General features: G+C 43.4%; 1 protein-coding gene across 2 annotated transcripts; it reads left to right on the forward strand.

The window, feature by feature from the left end:
• The first annotated feature begins 10 nt into the window (after positions 1 to 10).
• On the forward strand, positions 11 to 15,892 carry anp32b (acidic (leucine-rich) nuclear phosphoprotein 32 family, member B). 2 transcript variants are annotated; one of them, XM_022666782.2, is made up of 7 exons: positions 11 to 282; positions 11,869 to 12,018; positions 12,243 to 12,365; positions 12,467 to 12,659; positions 13,510 to 13,637; positions 13,807 to 13,873; positions 15,237 to 15,892. In XM_022666782.2, exons 1-7 carry the CDS (start codon positions 229 to 231, stop codon positions 15,320 to 15,322), a joined length of 801 nt encoding a protein of 266 aa, XP_022522503.1. In that variant the 5' UTR covers positions 11 to 228; the 3' UTR covers positions 15,323 to 15,892. The 2 variants fall into 2 exon arrangements, with proteins under 2 accessions (XP_022522503.1, XP_022522504.1); XM_022666783.2 differs by having other exon boundaries at positions 12 to 282; positions 15,240 to 15,892.

The raw sequence follows: 15,892 nt of genomic DNA on the forward strand, positions 1-15,892 counted from the left end.
GGAGATGGCGCTATGGAGTATATATGTGTTAGAGTGCCGTTTCCCTCCATGGTTTCTCCCCGGGCTGAGTAAGTTGGCGTGTGGTTCAGATCGTTTCTTCAGCACCCCTTTCGCTCTCCCTCCATCAGGGCATCTTTCCTGCCTTCTGGGCTGAGCCGAGCGCGGACCCCGAGCGGGACGAGACGAGATCGAGGAAGCGGAGCGGAGAAGTTTGTGAAGGGGCGAAACATGGACATGAAAAAGAGGATCCACTTGGAGCTCAGGAACAGGACGCCGTCTGATGTGAGTGCCCCCTTTTCTTAAGTGCTGGATACACGTTTAAACCGGGCGGGTTTGCTCTCGATTGCTTTCCTGACCATGCTTACTTACTTGCATACTGACCTGTGGGCTCGGTAGTTACCCAGTAGCCACATGGGTTTGGTGGTAGTAGCTACTACTTTCTGCCCGCACTGCTGCTGCTACTGCTGTCCGCTGCTGTTCCCCAGCTTTCTCCTAATAATAATAATAATAATAACAATAATAATACTGTACGCTGGCTGCTGGCGTGTTGTTGTGATATCCTACACTGTGGAGTTATTAGCTTAGCCACTAGCTAAAACCTTTTATTTTGAATCGTCTGAGTTTCGAAACGTGGCTCTCTCTATCTCTTTCCGCCGCCACCACCACCTCCACATTTCAGGCGGCTCTCAGGCTCCCCAGCTCTTCTCCTGGCTTGAATTTGGAGATGTAGGTCGATCAGATAGTTCGCCCACGTTTGGTGGAGATCATATTTAATTTCAGAAGCTAGCTAACCGGGTTAACTACCTTAATTCTGCTCCACGCCGCCAGCCCTGCGCCCGTGTGTGGGCTGCTGCTGTTGGGCTTACTTCACACACCACACCGCGGTAGCCAGCCATGTTTGCTGCGCGGTTAGCAGCTAATGTTAGGTTAGCCAGTTAGCTAGAATGGGCAAGCTAAGCTGCTAAAACGGGGCGCCCTTTATTTATGTAAAGGAGGGAGAAAATGTGAGGAAAAACGCGATTAAAAGAAGGTTCAGCTAGCTTACAAAAAGTTAACTCAAAATTTAATCTTCTCACAATTTTTTTCGATTCCTTATCGTTAAATTTGGACTGGAAAATAGCATAAAAACTGGTTGTATAGTTAGTAAACTATATTTAGCTAATGTTAACTGCCGACTGTAAAACAAATGACAATGGCAAATATAAGCACGCTGACTTGGACTTGTCTTGTTTTTTAATTGATTGACTGACTGATGATTTAAAGGCGCAGATTGATCACAAAACAATTTAAATCGTCCTAATCAAATTTACACAGATCAATTCATCTCGAAAAATGATTGAATAATCGTAAATAATCTCAATCATTACGAAAATGTAAAAAATAATAATAATCATAATTCGAGTTTATTTCTTAAGAAGTAGTACTGTCGGCATGCTAGCTAGCTAACTACCAAGTGCCACAGTTCTCTCATACAGTTTTGCTCAGCGAATTTCGTTCCCGCCATTAGGAAGGTAGCTAAGCTAACTAGCTAAGCTACGCAACACTGTACACAGCAAGTGAATAATTGTTTCTCTGGCTAGTTAGCTAGCTATATTGATCGACAAATTGTAGTTGTATATTAAGCTAAACTCGATTAATGTCGACCAAATCACATTTTAACGTGTAGACAATTCGTTTAACTCGCACAAAGCACCAACATAACTACTTATTTAGTTAGCTAGCTTTACTATATTTGTGCCACAGTCCCCAAACCATTTAAACTATGCTAAGCTGACTAGCTTAGCTACGCCACACCGCACACAGCAAGTATTTATCGACACATTGTAGCTGTTTATTAAAATAAACTCGATTAAAATCGACTAAATCGCATTGTAACGTGTGGACAATTAAGTTAGTTTAACTGCATAAAGCACCAACCTAGTTAGTTAGCTTGCTAGCTAGCATTACATTAACCATTTAAGCTACGTTAAGCTAGCCTTAGCTAACTTAAACACGCCACGGCCCGCGTAGGTTAAGGCTAGCTAAGCTAACAGTAAAACAGCTAGAAGTGTTAGCCTCATCCGCTAACACTTTTAAGCTACCGAATTTCCTGAGGTAAAATCCCCCCAGTTTTTAATTTCCCGCCCAAAAAACACCCTGAAACAGTTCGTACTGCAAAATTAAGCGACACGCAAGCTTCAGAAAACATCCCGCACGCCGTTCAGACACATGTTTGCCATTAAACGTCGTCGTCTCTGCGTGCTGCGTGTTGGAAATCGCCATGTTGTCTTTGCCGCTGTGGCGAAAGAAACTCTCTCCATCTTTGTGTCTCACTCGCTCCGTTTCAAACCCCCACACGATAAAACAAGCGACACACGCGGCGATTTTATCGAGTCGTAGCTTCCCAAACGCGCTAATACAGCGCTACACGCCCGGCTTTGTCGAAGTTTTTGAACGCCACGGAAATATAATGTGTGTGTGCTGAAGCTGCTGCCAGCAAAAACGCTGTCTTTGTCATTAGGAGCTGCTGCTGTGAAAAGGGATACGACACCAACACTCAGAGCCTCTCCATTAGAGGTGGGTAACCCAGATCCGGAAAGTAAAAATCCACCCCGGGGTTTTGTACCAGCGGCATGGGTGGCTTTGCTGCAGCTGAGCTTATTCATCAGAGTCGCCAAGGCAGTTGGTACAAAACCCTGAAGTGGATCTTTACTTTCTGAACCTGGGTTACCCGCTTTCCACTCTCCATCAATGCCAACAGGGCACTTTCAGGCTAAAGGTTAAACCCTGAGCCTGTTTTCACTGTTCACACTGTTGTCTGGGCTCGACCCGGTGAAAACAGGTGTTGGTTAAGGTGAGAAGTGAGATCAGGTTAATTTGATTAACTTTTTTTCCCCCAAATTCTGAAGAAAATCAGCAGAAAACGAGATGAATTTGCTTCTTGTTAGGACTTTTCGTCCGTTCCACCTTAAGTGTAGCAGCAGTTACATTGATTACAGTTACAACACTCACCCAGGCGCCAGAATGTGAGAGCGCTGCGCCATTTAAGGTGGAACGGTGGAAAAATAAAAATACAACATGACGTAAGAACAACTGGGTCATTCTTACAAAACACTAAGCACGCATACAAAAAGTGATAATGATGGTATTTTACAGGATCCTCAAAAGGGATTCAGTTGTAAATAAGTTAATATAATTGAATACACAAAGTCAAACTGTGCCCTCACTTATGAGTGAAAAAGGGAAACCTTTTGATAAAATACTTAAATGAACAATAAATTGATATAGCTAAAGTAACTATAGATGCACTAAATATTTGCCAACCACATTTTTGTCTAAAAATGGTTATAGATTTTTAAATATACGTCCAGTATTTAGTAGAAAGCAATACAATTATTTAAAGACTCAATTTTAAAGTCAATTATTAAAATTGTGCCCTCATTCATGGAGGAAAAGTTTGTGTAAAATACAAGAAACATTTATAACCTTTTAATATAAGATAGCTAGGGATACACTAAAGATTCCCCAAACAAAAACTGAGTTCAAACCAAAGTCTTTAAGTGGTGTTATAACTTAATAATTTGTTCCAAACAGTGACATTTTTTGATGACTGTACCAAGTTGTTATAAAAACCTGCAAAAAAAAAAAAAAAAACGTTTATTCTTTATTCAGCATTCAGACAATTATTTATCATAGTTTATTTTGCTGTAGGGAACAGAGAGAAACTGAGGAAATTAATTAAGGTGGGCACGATCACTGACATCCTCTGACCTTGTTATGTATTTATTCTTCATTATATTTTTTTTACACAGTTTTACAGGTATATGTCTGTAGTGTGTGGCTGTATTGGTATTTTTGAGTTGTAGCTTTGGATTGTCCAGGAAAACATTCCTCTGGTAAAATAATAAAGTGTAACTAGATTGCAGTTCCTACAGAAACTGCGAGTGTGATTGCAGAGCTGACCGGGGTACCCAAACTTTTGACCAGTTGCTCCATTACACACAGTACTGGGGCACTGGGGTGTCCAAACTTTTGACCCGTGGCTCCATTACACAGTACTGGGGCTCTGGGGTGTCCAAACTTTTGACCCGTGGCTCCATTACACACAGTGCTGGGGCTCTGGGGTGTCCAAACTTTTGACCCGTGACTCCATTACACACAGTGCTGGGGCTCTGGGGTGTCCAAACTTTTGACCCGCAGCTCCATTACACACAGTGCTGGGGCTCTGGGGTGTCCAAACTTTTGACCCGTGGCTCCATTACACACAGTACTGGGCTCTGGGGTGTCCAAACTTTTGACCCGTGGCTCCATTACACACAGTGCTGGGGCTCTGGGGTGTCCAAACTTTTGACCCGTGGCTCCATTACACACAGTGCTGGGGCTCTGGGGTGTCCAAACTTTTGACCCGTGGCTCCATTACACACAGTACTGGGGGGCCGGGGTGTCCAAACTTTTGACCTAATGCTGTTTTATCCCATAGCTGCTCCATTACACACAGTACTGGAGTTCTAGCTACCTGTCCTTCGATCTAGCTGCCGTCCTCCGATTTGCCCCATTCATTCCAATGGGGCCACTTCGTACGACAATCGTACGAAATCCGTACGACGTAACTTTTCGTAACGCATATTTTCGGAAAGAGCTCAATAAGTTCTACAGGTCCTCAATTGGTTTCATCTTCGTATTTCAAAAATTGCGACGTCCACGGGCGTGCAAAGTTCTGCCCATTCATTTTCAATGGGCAAAAAAACGCGTACTTACGAAGTTTTTACGAAAAACGTAAGTCCGATCGGAAAGCTGTATACAAGCCCACCATTCCCGATATGGACGCACGTTTTCTCTTTTGAACGAAGTCGATATTTCGAAAACTGCGGCACTAGTTAACCGGACAAAAAACAGGTGGAATAATAATAATAACTAGATTGCAGTTCCTACAGAAACTGCGAGTGTGATTGCAGTGCTGGCTGGTATCTGCTATGGTGTTGCTAAGGTGTTGCTATGGTATCCGGGGTGGTTGCTAAGGTGTTGCTAGGTGGTTGCTAAGGTGTTGCTAGGCGGTTGCTAAGGTGTTGCTATGGTATCCGGGGTGGTTGCTAAGGTGTTGCTAGGTGGTTGCTAGGTGGTTGCTAGGGTGTTGCTAGGCGGTTGCTAAGGTGTTGCTATGGTATCTGGGGTGGTTGCTAAGGTGTTGCTAGGTGGTTGCTAGGGTGTTGCTAGGCGGTTGCTAAGGTGTTGCTATGGTATCCGGGGTGGTTGCTAAGGTGTTGCTAGGTGGTTGCTAGGTGGTTGCTAGGGTGTTGCTAGGCGGTTGCTAAGGTGTTGCTATGGTATCCGGGTGGTTGCTAAGGTGTTGCTAGGTGGTTGCTAGGTGGTTGCTAGGGTGTTGCTAGGCGGTTGCTAAGGTGTTGCTATGGTATCCAGGGTGGTTGCTATGGTGTTGCTAAGTGGTTGGTAGGTCACTCCTAAGCAGTTGCTAGGTGGTTGCTAAGGTGTTGCTATGGTATCCGGGGTGGTTGCTAAGGTGTTGCTAGGCGGTTGCTAAGGTGTTGCTATGGTATCCGGGGTGGTTGCTAAGGTGTTGCTAGGTGGTTGCTAGGTGGTTGCTAGGGTGTTGCTAGGCGGTTGCTAAGGTGTTGCTATGGTATCCGGGGTGGTTGCTAAGGTGTTGCTAGGTGGTTGCTAGGGTGTTGCTAGGCGGTTGCTAAGGTGTTGCTATGGTATCCGGGGTGGTTGCTAAGGTGTTGCTAGGTGGTTGCTAGGTGGTTGCTAGGGTGTTGCTAGGCGGTTGCTAAGGTGTTGCTATGGTATCCGGGGTGGTTGCTAAGGTGTTGCTAGGTGGTTGCTAGGTGGTTGCTAGGGTGTTGCTATGGTATCCAGGGTGGTTGCTATGGTGTTGCTAAGTGGTTGGTAGGTCACTCCTAAGCAGTTGCTAGGTGGTTGCTAAGGTGTTGCTATGGTATCCGGGGTGGTTGCTAAGGTGTTGCTAGGCGGTTGCTAAGGTGTTGCTATGGTATCCGGGGTGGTTGCTAAGGTGTTGCTAGGTGGTTGCTAGGGTGTTGCTAGGTGGTTGCTAAGGTGTTGCTATGGTATCCGGGGTGGTTGCTAAGGTGTTGCTAGGTGGTTGCTAGGTGGTTGCTAGGGTGTTGCTAGGCGGTTGCTAAGGTGTTGCTATGGTATCCGGGGTGGTTGCTAAGGTGTTGCTAGGTGGTTGCTAGGTGGTTGCTAGGGTGTTGCTAGGCGGTTGCTAAGGTGTTGCTATGGTATCCAGGGTGGTTGCTATGGTGTTGCTAAGTGGTTGGTAGGTCACTCCTAAGCAGTTGCTAGGTGGTTGCTAATGTATATGCATAAATTTGATTAAATGGTGTTTGCACGTTGCTACGCAACGTGCAAATACATCAATCAGCTATGCACGCTAGGTTGCTCTGGCCGTTCGGGGGTGTCCAAACTTTTGACCCGTGGCTCCATTGCACACAGTACTGGGGGGCCGGGGTGTCCAAACTTTTGACCCATGGCTCCATTACACACAGTACTGGGGGGGGCCGGGGTGTCCAAACTTTTGACCTAACGCTGATTTATCCCATAGCTGCTCCATACACTCACAGTACTGGAGTTCTAGCTACCTGTCCTTCGATCTAGCTGCCGTCCTCCGATTGGCCCCATTCATTCCAATGGGGCCACTTCGTACGACATTCGTACGAAATCCGTACGTCGTAACTTTTCGTAACGCATATTTTCGGAAAGAGCTCAATAAGTTCTACAGGTCCTCAATTGGTTTCATCTTAGTATTTAAAAAATTGCGACGTCCACGGGCGTGCAAAGTTCTGCCCATTCATTTTCAATGGGCAAAAAAACGCGTACTTACGAAGTTTTTACGAAAAACGTAAGTCCGATCGGAAAGCTGTATACAAGCCCACCATTCCCGATATGGACGAACGTTTTCTCTTTTGAACGAAGTCGATATTTCGAAAACTGCGGCACTAGTTAACCGGACAAAAAACAGGTGGAATAATAAGAAGAAGAAGAAGAAGAAGAAGAAGAAGAAGAAGAATAAGACTTAAGAAGAACAATACTGTGATTGCATTACTGCAATCACACTAATAACTAGATTGCAGTTCCTACAGAAACTGCGAGTGTGATTGCAGTGCTGGCTGGTATCTGCTATGGTGTTGCTAAGGTGTTGCTAAGTGGTTGCTAGGTGGTTGCTAGGCGGTTGCTAAGGTGTTGCTATGGTATCCGGGGTGGTTGCTAAGGTGTTGCTAGGTGGTTGCTAGGTGGTTGCTAGGCGGTTGCTAAGGTGTTGCTATGGTATCCGGGGTGGTTGCTAAGGTGTTGCTAAGTGGTTGCTAGGTGGTTGCTAAGGTGTTGCTAGGCGGTTGCTAAGGTGTTGCTATGGTATCCAGGGTGGTTGCTAAGGTGTTGCTAGGTGGTTGCTAGGGTGATGCTAGGCGGTTGCTAAGGTGTTGCTATGGTATCCGGGGTGGTTGCTAAGGTGTTGCTAGGTGGTTGCTAGGTGGTTGCTAGGGTGTTGCTAGGCGGTTGCTAAGGTGTTGCTATGGTATCCGGGGTGGTTGCTAAGGTGTTGCTAGGTGGTTGCTAGGTGGTTGCTAGGGTGTTGCTAGGCGGTTGCTAAGGTGTTGCTATGGTATCCGGGGTGGTTGCTAAGGTGTTGCTAGGTGGTTGCTAGGTGGTTGCTAGGGTGTTGCTAGGCGGTTGCTAAGGTGTTGCTATGGTATCCGGGGTGGTTGCTAAGGTGTTGCTAGGTGGTTGCTAGGTTGTTGCTAGGGTGTTGCTAGGCGGTTGCTAAGGTGTTGCTATGGTATCCGGGGTGGTTGCTAAGGTGTTGCTAGGTGGTTGCTATGTGGTTGCTAAGGTGTTGCTAGGCGGTTGCTAAGGTGTTGCTATGGTATCCGGGGTGGTTGCTAAGGTGTTGCTAGGTGGTTGCTAGGTGGTTGCTAGGGTGTTGCTAGGCGGTTGCTAAGGTGTTGCTATGGTATCCGGGGTGGTTGCTAAGGTGTTGCTAGGTGGTCGCTAAGGTGTTGCTAGGCGGTTGCTAAGGTGTTGCTATGGTATCCGGGGTGGTTGCTAAGGTGTTGCTAGGTGGTTGCTAGGGTGTTGCTAGGCGGTTGCTAAGGTGTTGCTATGGTATCCGGGGTGGTTGCTAAGGTGTTGCTAGGTGGTTGCTAGGTGGTTGCTAGGGTGTTGCTAGGCGGTTGCTAAGGTGTTGCTATGGTATCCGGGGTGGTTGCTAAGGTGTTGCTAGGTGGTTGCTAGGGTGTTTCTAGGCGGTTGCTAAGGTGTTGCTATGGTATCCGGGGTGGTTGCTAAGGTGTTGCTAGGTGGTTGCTAGGTGGTTGCTAGGGTGTTGCTAGGCGGTTGCTAAGGTGTTGCTATAGTATCCGGGGTGGTTGCTAAGGTGTTGCTAGGTGGTTGCTAGGTGGTTGCTAAGGTGTTGCTAGGCGGTTGCTAAGGTGTTGCTATGGTATCCGGGGTGGTTGCTAAGGTGTTGCTAGGTGGTTGCTAGGTGGTTGCTAGGGTGTTGCTAGGTGGTTGCTAAGGTGTTGCTATGGTATCCGGGGTGGTTGCTAAGGTGTTGTTAGGTGGTTGCTAGGTGGTTGCTAGGGTGTTGCTAGGCGGTTGCTAAGGTGTTGCTATGGTATCCGGGGTGGTTGCTAAGGTGTTGCTAGGTGGTTGCTAGGTGGTTGCTAGGGTGTTGCTAGGCGGTTGCTAAGGTGTTGCTATGGTATCCGGGGTGGTTGCTAAGGTGTTGCTAGGTGGTTGCTAGGTGGTTGCTAGGGTGTTGCTAGGCGGTTGCTAAGGTGTTGCTATGGTATCCGGGGTGGTTGCTAAGGTGTTGCTAGATGGTTGCTAGGTGGTTGCTATGGTGTTGCTAGGCAGTTGCTAAGGTGTTGCTATGGTATCCAGGGTGGTTGCTTTGGTGTTGCTAAGTGGTTGGTAGGTCACTACTAAGCAGTTGCTAGGTGGTTGCTAAGGTGTTGCTATGGTATCCGGGGTGGTTGCTATGGTGTTTCTAAGTGGTTGCTAGGTGGTTGCTAGGGTGTTGCTAGGCGGTTGCTAAGGTGTTGCTATGGTATCTTGGGTGGTTGCTAAGGTGTTGCTAGGTGGTTGCTAGGTGGTTGCTAGGGTGTTGCTAGGCGGTTGCTAAGGTGTTGCTATGGTATCCGGGGTGGTTGCTAAGGTGTTGCTAGGTGGTTGCTAGGTGGTTGCTAGGGTGTTGCTAGGCGGTTGCTAAGGTGTTGCTATGGTATCTTGGGTGGTTGCTAAGGTGTTGCTAGGTGGTTGCTAGGTGGTTGCTAGGGTGTTGCTAGGCGGTTGCTAAGGTGTTGCTATGGTATCCGGGGTGGTTGCTAAGGTGTTGCTTGGTGGTTGCTAGGTTGTTGCTAGGGTGTTGCTAGGCGGTTGCTAAGGTGTTGCTATGGTATCCGGGGTGGTTGCTAAGGTGTTGCTAGGTGGTTGCTAGGTGGTTGCTAGGGTGTTGCTAGGCGGTTGCTAAGGTGTTGCTAGGTGGTTGCTAAGGTGTTGCTAGGCGGTTGCTAAGGTGTTGCTAGGTGGTTGCTAAGGTGTTGCTAGGCGGTTGCTAAGGTGTTGCTATGGTATCCGGGGTGGTTGCTAGGTGGTTGCTAAGGTGTTGCTATGGTATCCGGGGTGGTTGCTAAGGTGTTGCTAAGTGGTTGCTATGCGGTTGCTAAGATGTTGCTAGGCAGTTGCTAAGGTGTTGCTATGGTATCCGGGGAGGTTGCTAAGGTGTTGCTAGGTGGTTGCTAGGTGGTTGCTAAGGTGTTGCTAGGCGGTTGCTAAGGTGTTGCTATGGTATCTGTGGTGGTTGCTATGGTGTTTCTAGGTGGTTGCTAGGTGATGTATATGCATAAATTAGATTAAATGGTGTTTGCACGTTGCTACGCAACGTGCAAATACATCAATCAGCTATGCACGCTAGGTTGCTCTGGCCGTTCGGGGGTGTCCAAACTTTTGACCCGTGGCTCCATTACACACAGTACTGGGGGGCCGGGGTGTCCAAACTTTTGACCCATGGCTCCATTACACACAGTACTGGGGGGGGCCGGGGTGTCCAAACTTTTGACCTAATGCTGTTTTATCCCATAGCTGCTCCATACACTCACAGTACTGGAGTTCTAGCTACCTGTCCTTCGATCTAGCTGCCGTCCTCCGATTGGCCCCATTCATTCCAATGGGGCCACTTCGTACGACATTCGTACGAAATCCGTACGTCGTAACTTTTCGTAACGCATATTTTCGGAAAGAGCTCAATAAGTTCTACAGGTCCTCAATTGGTTTCATCTTCGTATTTCAAAAATTGCGACGTCCACGGGCGTGCAAAGTTCTGCCCATTCATTTTCAATGGGCAAAAAAACGCGTACTTACGAAGTTTTTACGAAAAACGTAAGTCCGATCGGAAAGCTGTATACAAGCCCACCATTCCCGATATGGACGCACGTTTTCTCTTTTGAACGAAGTCGATATTTCGAAAACTGCGGCACTAGTTAACCGGACAAAAAACAGGTGGAATAATAATAATAAGAAGAAGAAGAAGAATAAGACTTAAGAAGAACAATACTGTGATTGCATTACTGCAATCACACTAATAAGAAGAAGAAGAAGAAGAAGAAGAAGAAGAATAAGACTTAAGAAGATCAATACTGTGATTGCATTACTGCAATCACACTAATAAAGTCTAGATTGGTGGAAAATATGTTGGGACACAGTAGCTAGCCAGTTATATATTGATTATGTTTTGGAGATGAGGTTGCACAGAAACAAATTCTCATCCTTAAACAATTTGATATAAATATAGTTCTATTCCATTTTTTTCCTATTCTACTTTTAATTAAACAGAACTAATCCCACTCTTTGTAAGTAAAACCCTTTGTTGATATTCCAGTACTGACGATTTGCACAGTGTACAGTGTTTCTGGTTTCTGGTCCTGGGCCCCTCTGCCCTGCACATTTAATGCTTTTCCTGCTTCCAGCAGCCCTGATTTAACTAACCAGCTCATCAACAAGCTCTTTCAGAGTTGCAGTGGTGTGTAAAACACAGACATTCTTAAATGTGCAGGAAAGGGGGGGCTCCACGACCAGGACTGAGAAACACTGACATAACACCATTTACTCACGCTGGAGATTTCTCTGCTTTTAGATCAGCTGATTCTCAGTAAATTTAACACTGGTCATTTATGTGTAACATGATTTAAGTGTGGGCGATACGACCCTAAAATATCTCGATATTTCATGGTATTTTCACGATAACGATACTCTTGGCGATATAACAAAAAACTAAATACTAAATAAGAAAACACTACTGCAGCTAAATACATGAAATGTTATTATTGCATACAATATGATATGGCACCCCTGAGATATTAACTGAGTTATTAAATAATACAATAATTTTATCAGATTTGAAACAGAAGTCATTGATCCAGAATTATTAGTCATGGGACTAATAATAATAATAATGCACTCCAAATCTCTCCATATATCCAGGATTAAAGTAAAATAAATGAAACTGAACAGATATAATCTGTCTCTAGTAGATATATAATGGGAAATGAGAACAGTGTGAATTTTTCTTTTGATAAAAACAGTAAAAAAAAAAGAAGTACCCTGATGTGATAATTAGGGGTGGGTGATAGGCGCCATATTTTAGGGTATAATATCATTAATCACCATATTCAAAAATGTTGGCGATATTATTACATACGATACGATATGATATAATTATTTATTGTTTAATGTAGATTTTTAAGTCATTGGTCAAATGGGTGACTGTGCTAATTTAGCGTAACTGCTGTATTTACAGTGATTACAGTAAAAGCTAATATTACTGTGTGTGTGTGTGTGTGTTTTGTGTTTCAGGTACGAGAGCTCGTCCTTGATAACTGCAGATCGAATGAGGGGAAAATCGAAGGCCTCACAGCAGAATTTGTCAATCTCGAATTTCTCAGTTTGATAAATGTTGGTTTAATCTCAGTGTCGAACCTCCCTAAGCTTGGAAAACTCAAAAAGGTCAGTCATTTTCTTCTTTTTTCTAGTATTGTTTCCATTAATTGTTTATGTATGTATTATATGTTTATTTTCAGACATTTCTTTTTGCATTGTGTTAAAATTTCATAATGCAAAGATAGAAATAGAAATTATCCATAATTATTGTTTTGAAGATACAAGACTAGTTTCACCAGTAATGATATTTAATGCTGTGTATTTTATGCATGTATTTTTAATACCTACAGTTGGAGCTCAGCGACAACAGAATTTCCGGCAGCCTCGACGTTTTAGCAGAAAAGCTCCCAAACCTCACACATCTAAACCTGAGCGGAAACAAACTGAAAGACATCAGCACGTTGGAACCTTTGGTTGGTGTAAATTTTATTTATAACACATTGGGATTTAAGAGATTTAAATTTTATAAAGTGATGTTAAGACTGTTCTGACCTTGATCTGTGATCCTCTGCAGAAAAAACTCGACCACCTGAAGAGTCTCGATCTTTTCAACTGTGAAGTGACGAATCTGAATGATTACCGGGAGAGCGTCTTTAAGCTGCTGCCGCAGCTAACGTACCTGGACGGATACGACATGGAGGACCGTGAGGCGTCTGACTCGGACGGGGAAGTGGACGGAGACGGGGTGGACGATGACGATGATGAAGGTGGGTTTAGTCCAGGGTTTCTTTTTCACTGTTTGAATTACTGGCTTTTTTTGTTTGTTTTTTTCCTCTTTGTTTGGTATAGCAAAAGTTTTGTACAAACAAACAATAAATTGAAAAGATTAGGGAAAAATGCACATCCTCTAAAATGTTCCATAATGTGGTTTATATGTATCAAACTTGAACGTACTTTTGTTTTAGCATTATAAGGTACATTATTTTTTAAAGTTAAACAAGCGCTGGATGTTAATCTACACAGATTTCTCTCCTGATAACGGAATTTTGGCGAGTAAAGCAGTTAGATTTATTTACAGTAAGCTTTTTATTAAAGCTAACCACACAGTGCTACACTGTGAGCGGTTCCTCACACGTATATCTTATTTTAACACAGTAAACAGGAAGACTAAGGTCTGATATACTCACCTCTGAACAGAGAAAGAGCTAACTAGCGCTTAGCAAGGTTAGCGGGGAATGCTAATGATGCTCCAGCATTGTTAGCCAGGGTAAGTAGCAGGCTACGGGTCGATAATACATCTTAATGGCAAAAGAGCTAGCCCTTAGCACAGTTAGCGGGTAATGCTAATACTGGTCCAGTCTCGAGTCTCTGTGCTGGAGAACTAAACTATAGAACTAAATTAAAAATCATACATAAGGCGCACCAGAGTATAAGATGTACTGATGATTTTTGGGAAAATAAAGTATTTTATGTGCGCCTTATAATCTGGAAAAAAATATATATATAATGTTTTAAAATGTTCTTATTAACTTATTTTTAGGAATAGTTCAAAAATAATGAAGTTGCTCTCTTATTAATATTATTAATGGAATTAATTCTGCTGTTTGTGTGCTGCAGAGGGTGAGGGAGAGGAGGACGAGGATGGTGAGGAGGAAGACTTTGATGAGGAAGATGATGATGAAGACGAAGACGAGGATGAGGTAGAAGGAGAGGAAGATGATGAAGACGTCAGTGGCGAGGATGAGGTGAGGGCTCTATTCAGAGGCTATAGAGCTGTAACAGTTATTTACAGACTACAGGGTCTATAAACTTTAACTTCTCTCCAGATAATGACTTAACCTTTACCCTGATTAATTGATCAGCTGATTATTAGCTGCTCTGGAGACTGAATAGTGTGAATTTCTGTGATTTTAGGAGGAAGACTTTGGTCAGGACGGAGAGGTAGAAGATGAAGACGATGATGACGACGACGATGATGAAGGTGCGTGATATTTATTAACTACATTAATTAACAGGATATTTATTAACTAAATAATACCCACATTCACTGAGCACTTACTAAAGAGTGCCCCCTAGTGTTTATTAATATTAATGTTTCCATCTAAGTGGGGGAAAATGAAAAGGAAAAGGGTCTTTATAAACTGGCAGTATGATGCAGTGATTGGCTTCTGAATTGTGTGCTAATATAGAGATCAGTACTTTAAATACAATATCTGCTTAAATAAGTATTTAAGTGGCAGTATAAATACTTTTACTTTACTTAAAGTGACAATTATAACACAGATACCAATAAAATATATAGTACTTAGTCACTAAAATTAATTAATTGATTTTCATCAGTATGGATTAGTAGCATCAACACCAATACAGTTTAGTTCAGTATAGATACTGATACAGATTAAATTAATGCTGGCTGTGTTTAAGTCTCATCAGTACAATACTACATTTAGTTTTAATAGATACTGATAATGTGTGTGTATATACAGTGCCATGAAAAATAGCATTTGCTCTTTATAGATTTCATTTTTTGTCATATTTACATTTTTCAGATTATTAAACAAACTTTAATATCAGACAAATATAACTTGGGTACAAAAAGCAGTTTTTAAATCATAATTAATTTATTAAAGGGAAACTCATCTATCCAAACCAACTGGCCTCTGTGTGAAATAAGTAAAACCCCCAGAAATTAACTGTGAATAACTAACTGTAAAATCAAGAAATCATGTAAATACAATCACTTTAAAAGATCTCAAAAAGCATCATATTATGCCAAGTTATTGACCTCTATCACGGTAGAAAATCACCATCAGTTTGTGACAGGAAGCTCAAGCGTACTTGGGCTCTGCAGCAGGACAATGACCTGGAGCACACCAGCAGGTCCACATCTAAATGCAATCTCAAAACAATGGCACAACAAAATTTTTAGTTATTAGGCTTAGGTTTTTTTTTTTTTTCTTTCTTTTTTTACATAGGGCCATGTTGGTTTGGATAGATTTTCTTCCCTTAATAAATAAAACGATCATTTTAAAACAGTTTTTTGTAGTTATTTTTGCCTATTAAAGTTTGTTTGCTAATCCTAAGTAAAATGTAATGATTATTAAGTAATCTGTAAGGTTGTAAATACTTTTTCACAGCACTGTTTGTCCAAGTATCAGCACTATTGCTATATTTAATAGATAGATAGATGGATGGATGGATGGATAGATGGATAAATAGATTTGGTTGCCATTGTTGATGTAATAAAGTATTTAAGTATCAGTAATTGTTAAAGAATGTAATTTTTAACTGCAGCTGTTGTAATTGGATAAATGTAATCTGATCTAATGTTGTATTTATCACAGAAGATGATGAAGCCGCTCCGAAAGGAGAGAAGAGAAAACGAGAAGCGGACGACGAAGATGACGACGACGATGAGGACGACGACTAAAAGCCAACAAGCCAATCAGTTACCAACTTTACCCTCCTCCGCCCCGCCCACTGCCCCGCCCACTGCCCCTCCACACTTCTCCCCCAGCTCTGAGCTCCCTGCAGGGGGCGGACTGTACTGGACGGGTGTGACGTGTGGAGCTCCGCCCACGGAGCCCGGAGAAAGCTCACCCAGCATTCCACGACCTCTCTGATCCCTCCCTCTGCCCTGCCCCGCCCCCTTCTCGCCTTGCCCCGCCCCACCCTACCCCGTCCCGTGTGTTTCAAGACCCGTGTGAGGACTTTGGGGACTGGTATCTAGTTTTGGGTCTGTGCTTTTAATATTTTGTTGGAGAATTGTTTATTTTTTCCTTTTTCTTCTTTTATTTTTTGCTGTTGAGGATTTTCTTCCCCTTTTTTGTCTTTTTTTCGTTCCCAATTTCCCAATAAGATTTATTGCTATAGCAACTGTGCGGCAAGCGAGCCATAATTTTAGTGTGGCGGCCGGCCGCGCAAATCAAGGTTGTAGCTACATTTTTACTTTCTGTAAGACAACAAACAACAAAACTTTGTAAATAAAATGATAACATTT

The sequence above is a fragment of the Astyanax mexicanus genome, chromosome 7 (genome assembly GCF_023375975.1).
Source record: "Astyanax mexicanus isolate ESR-SI-001 chromosome 7, AstMex3_surface, whole genome shotgun sequence".
Classification (NCBI taxonomy): Eukaryota; Metazoa; Chordata; class Actinopteri; order Characiformes; family Acestrorhamphidae; genus Astyanax; species Astyanax mexicanus.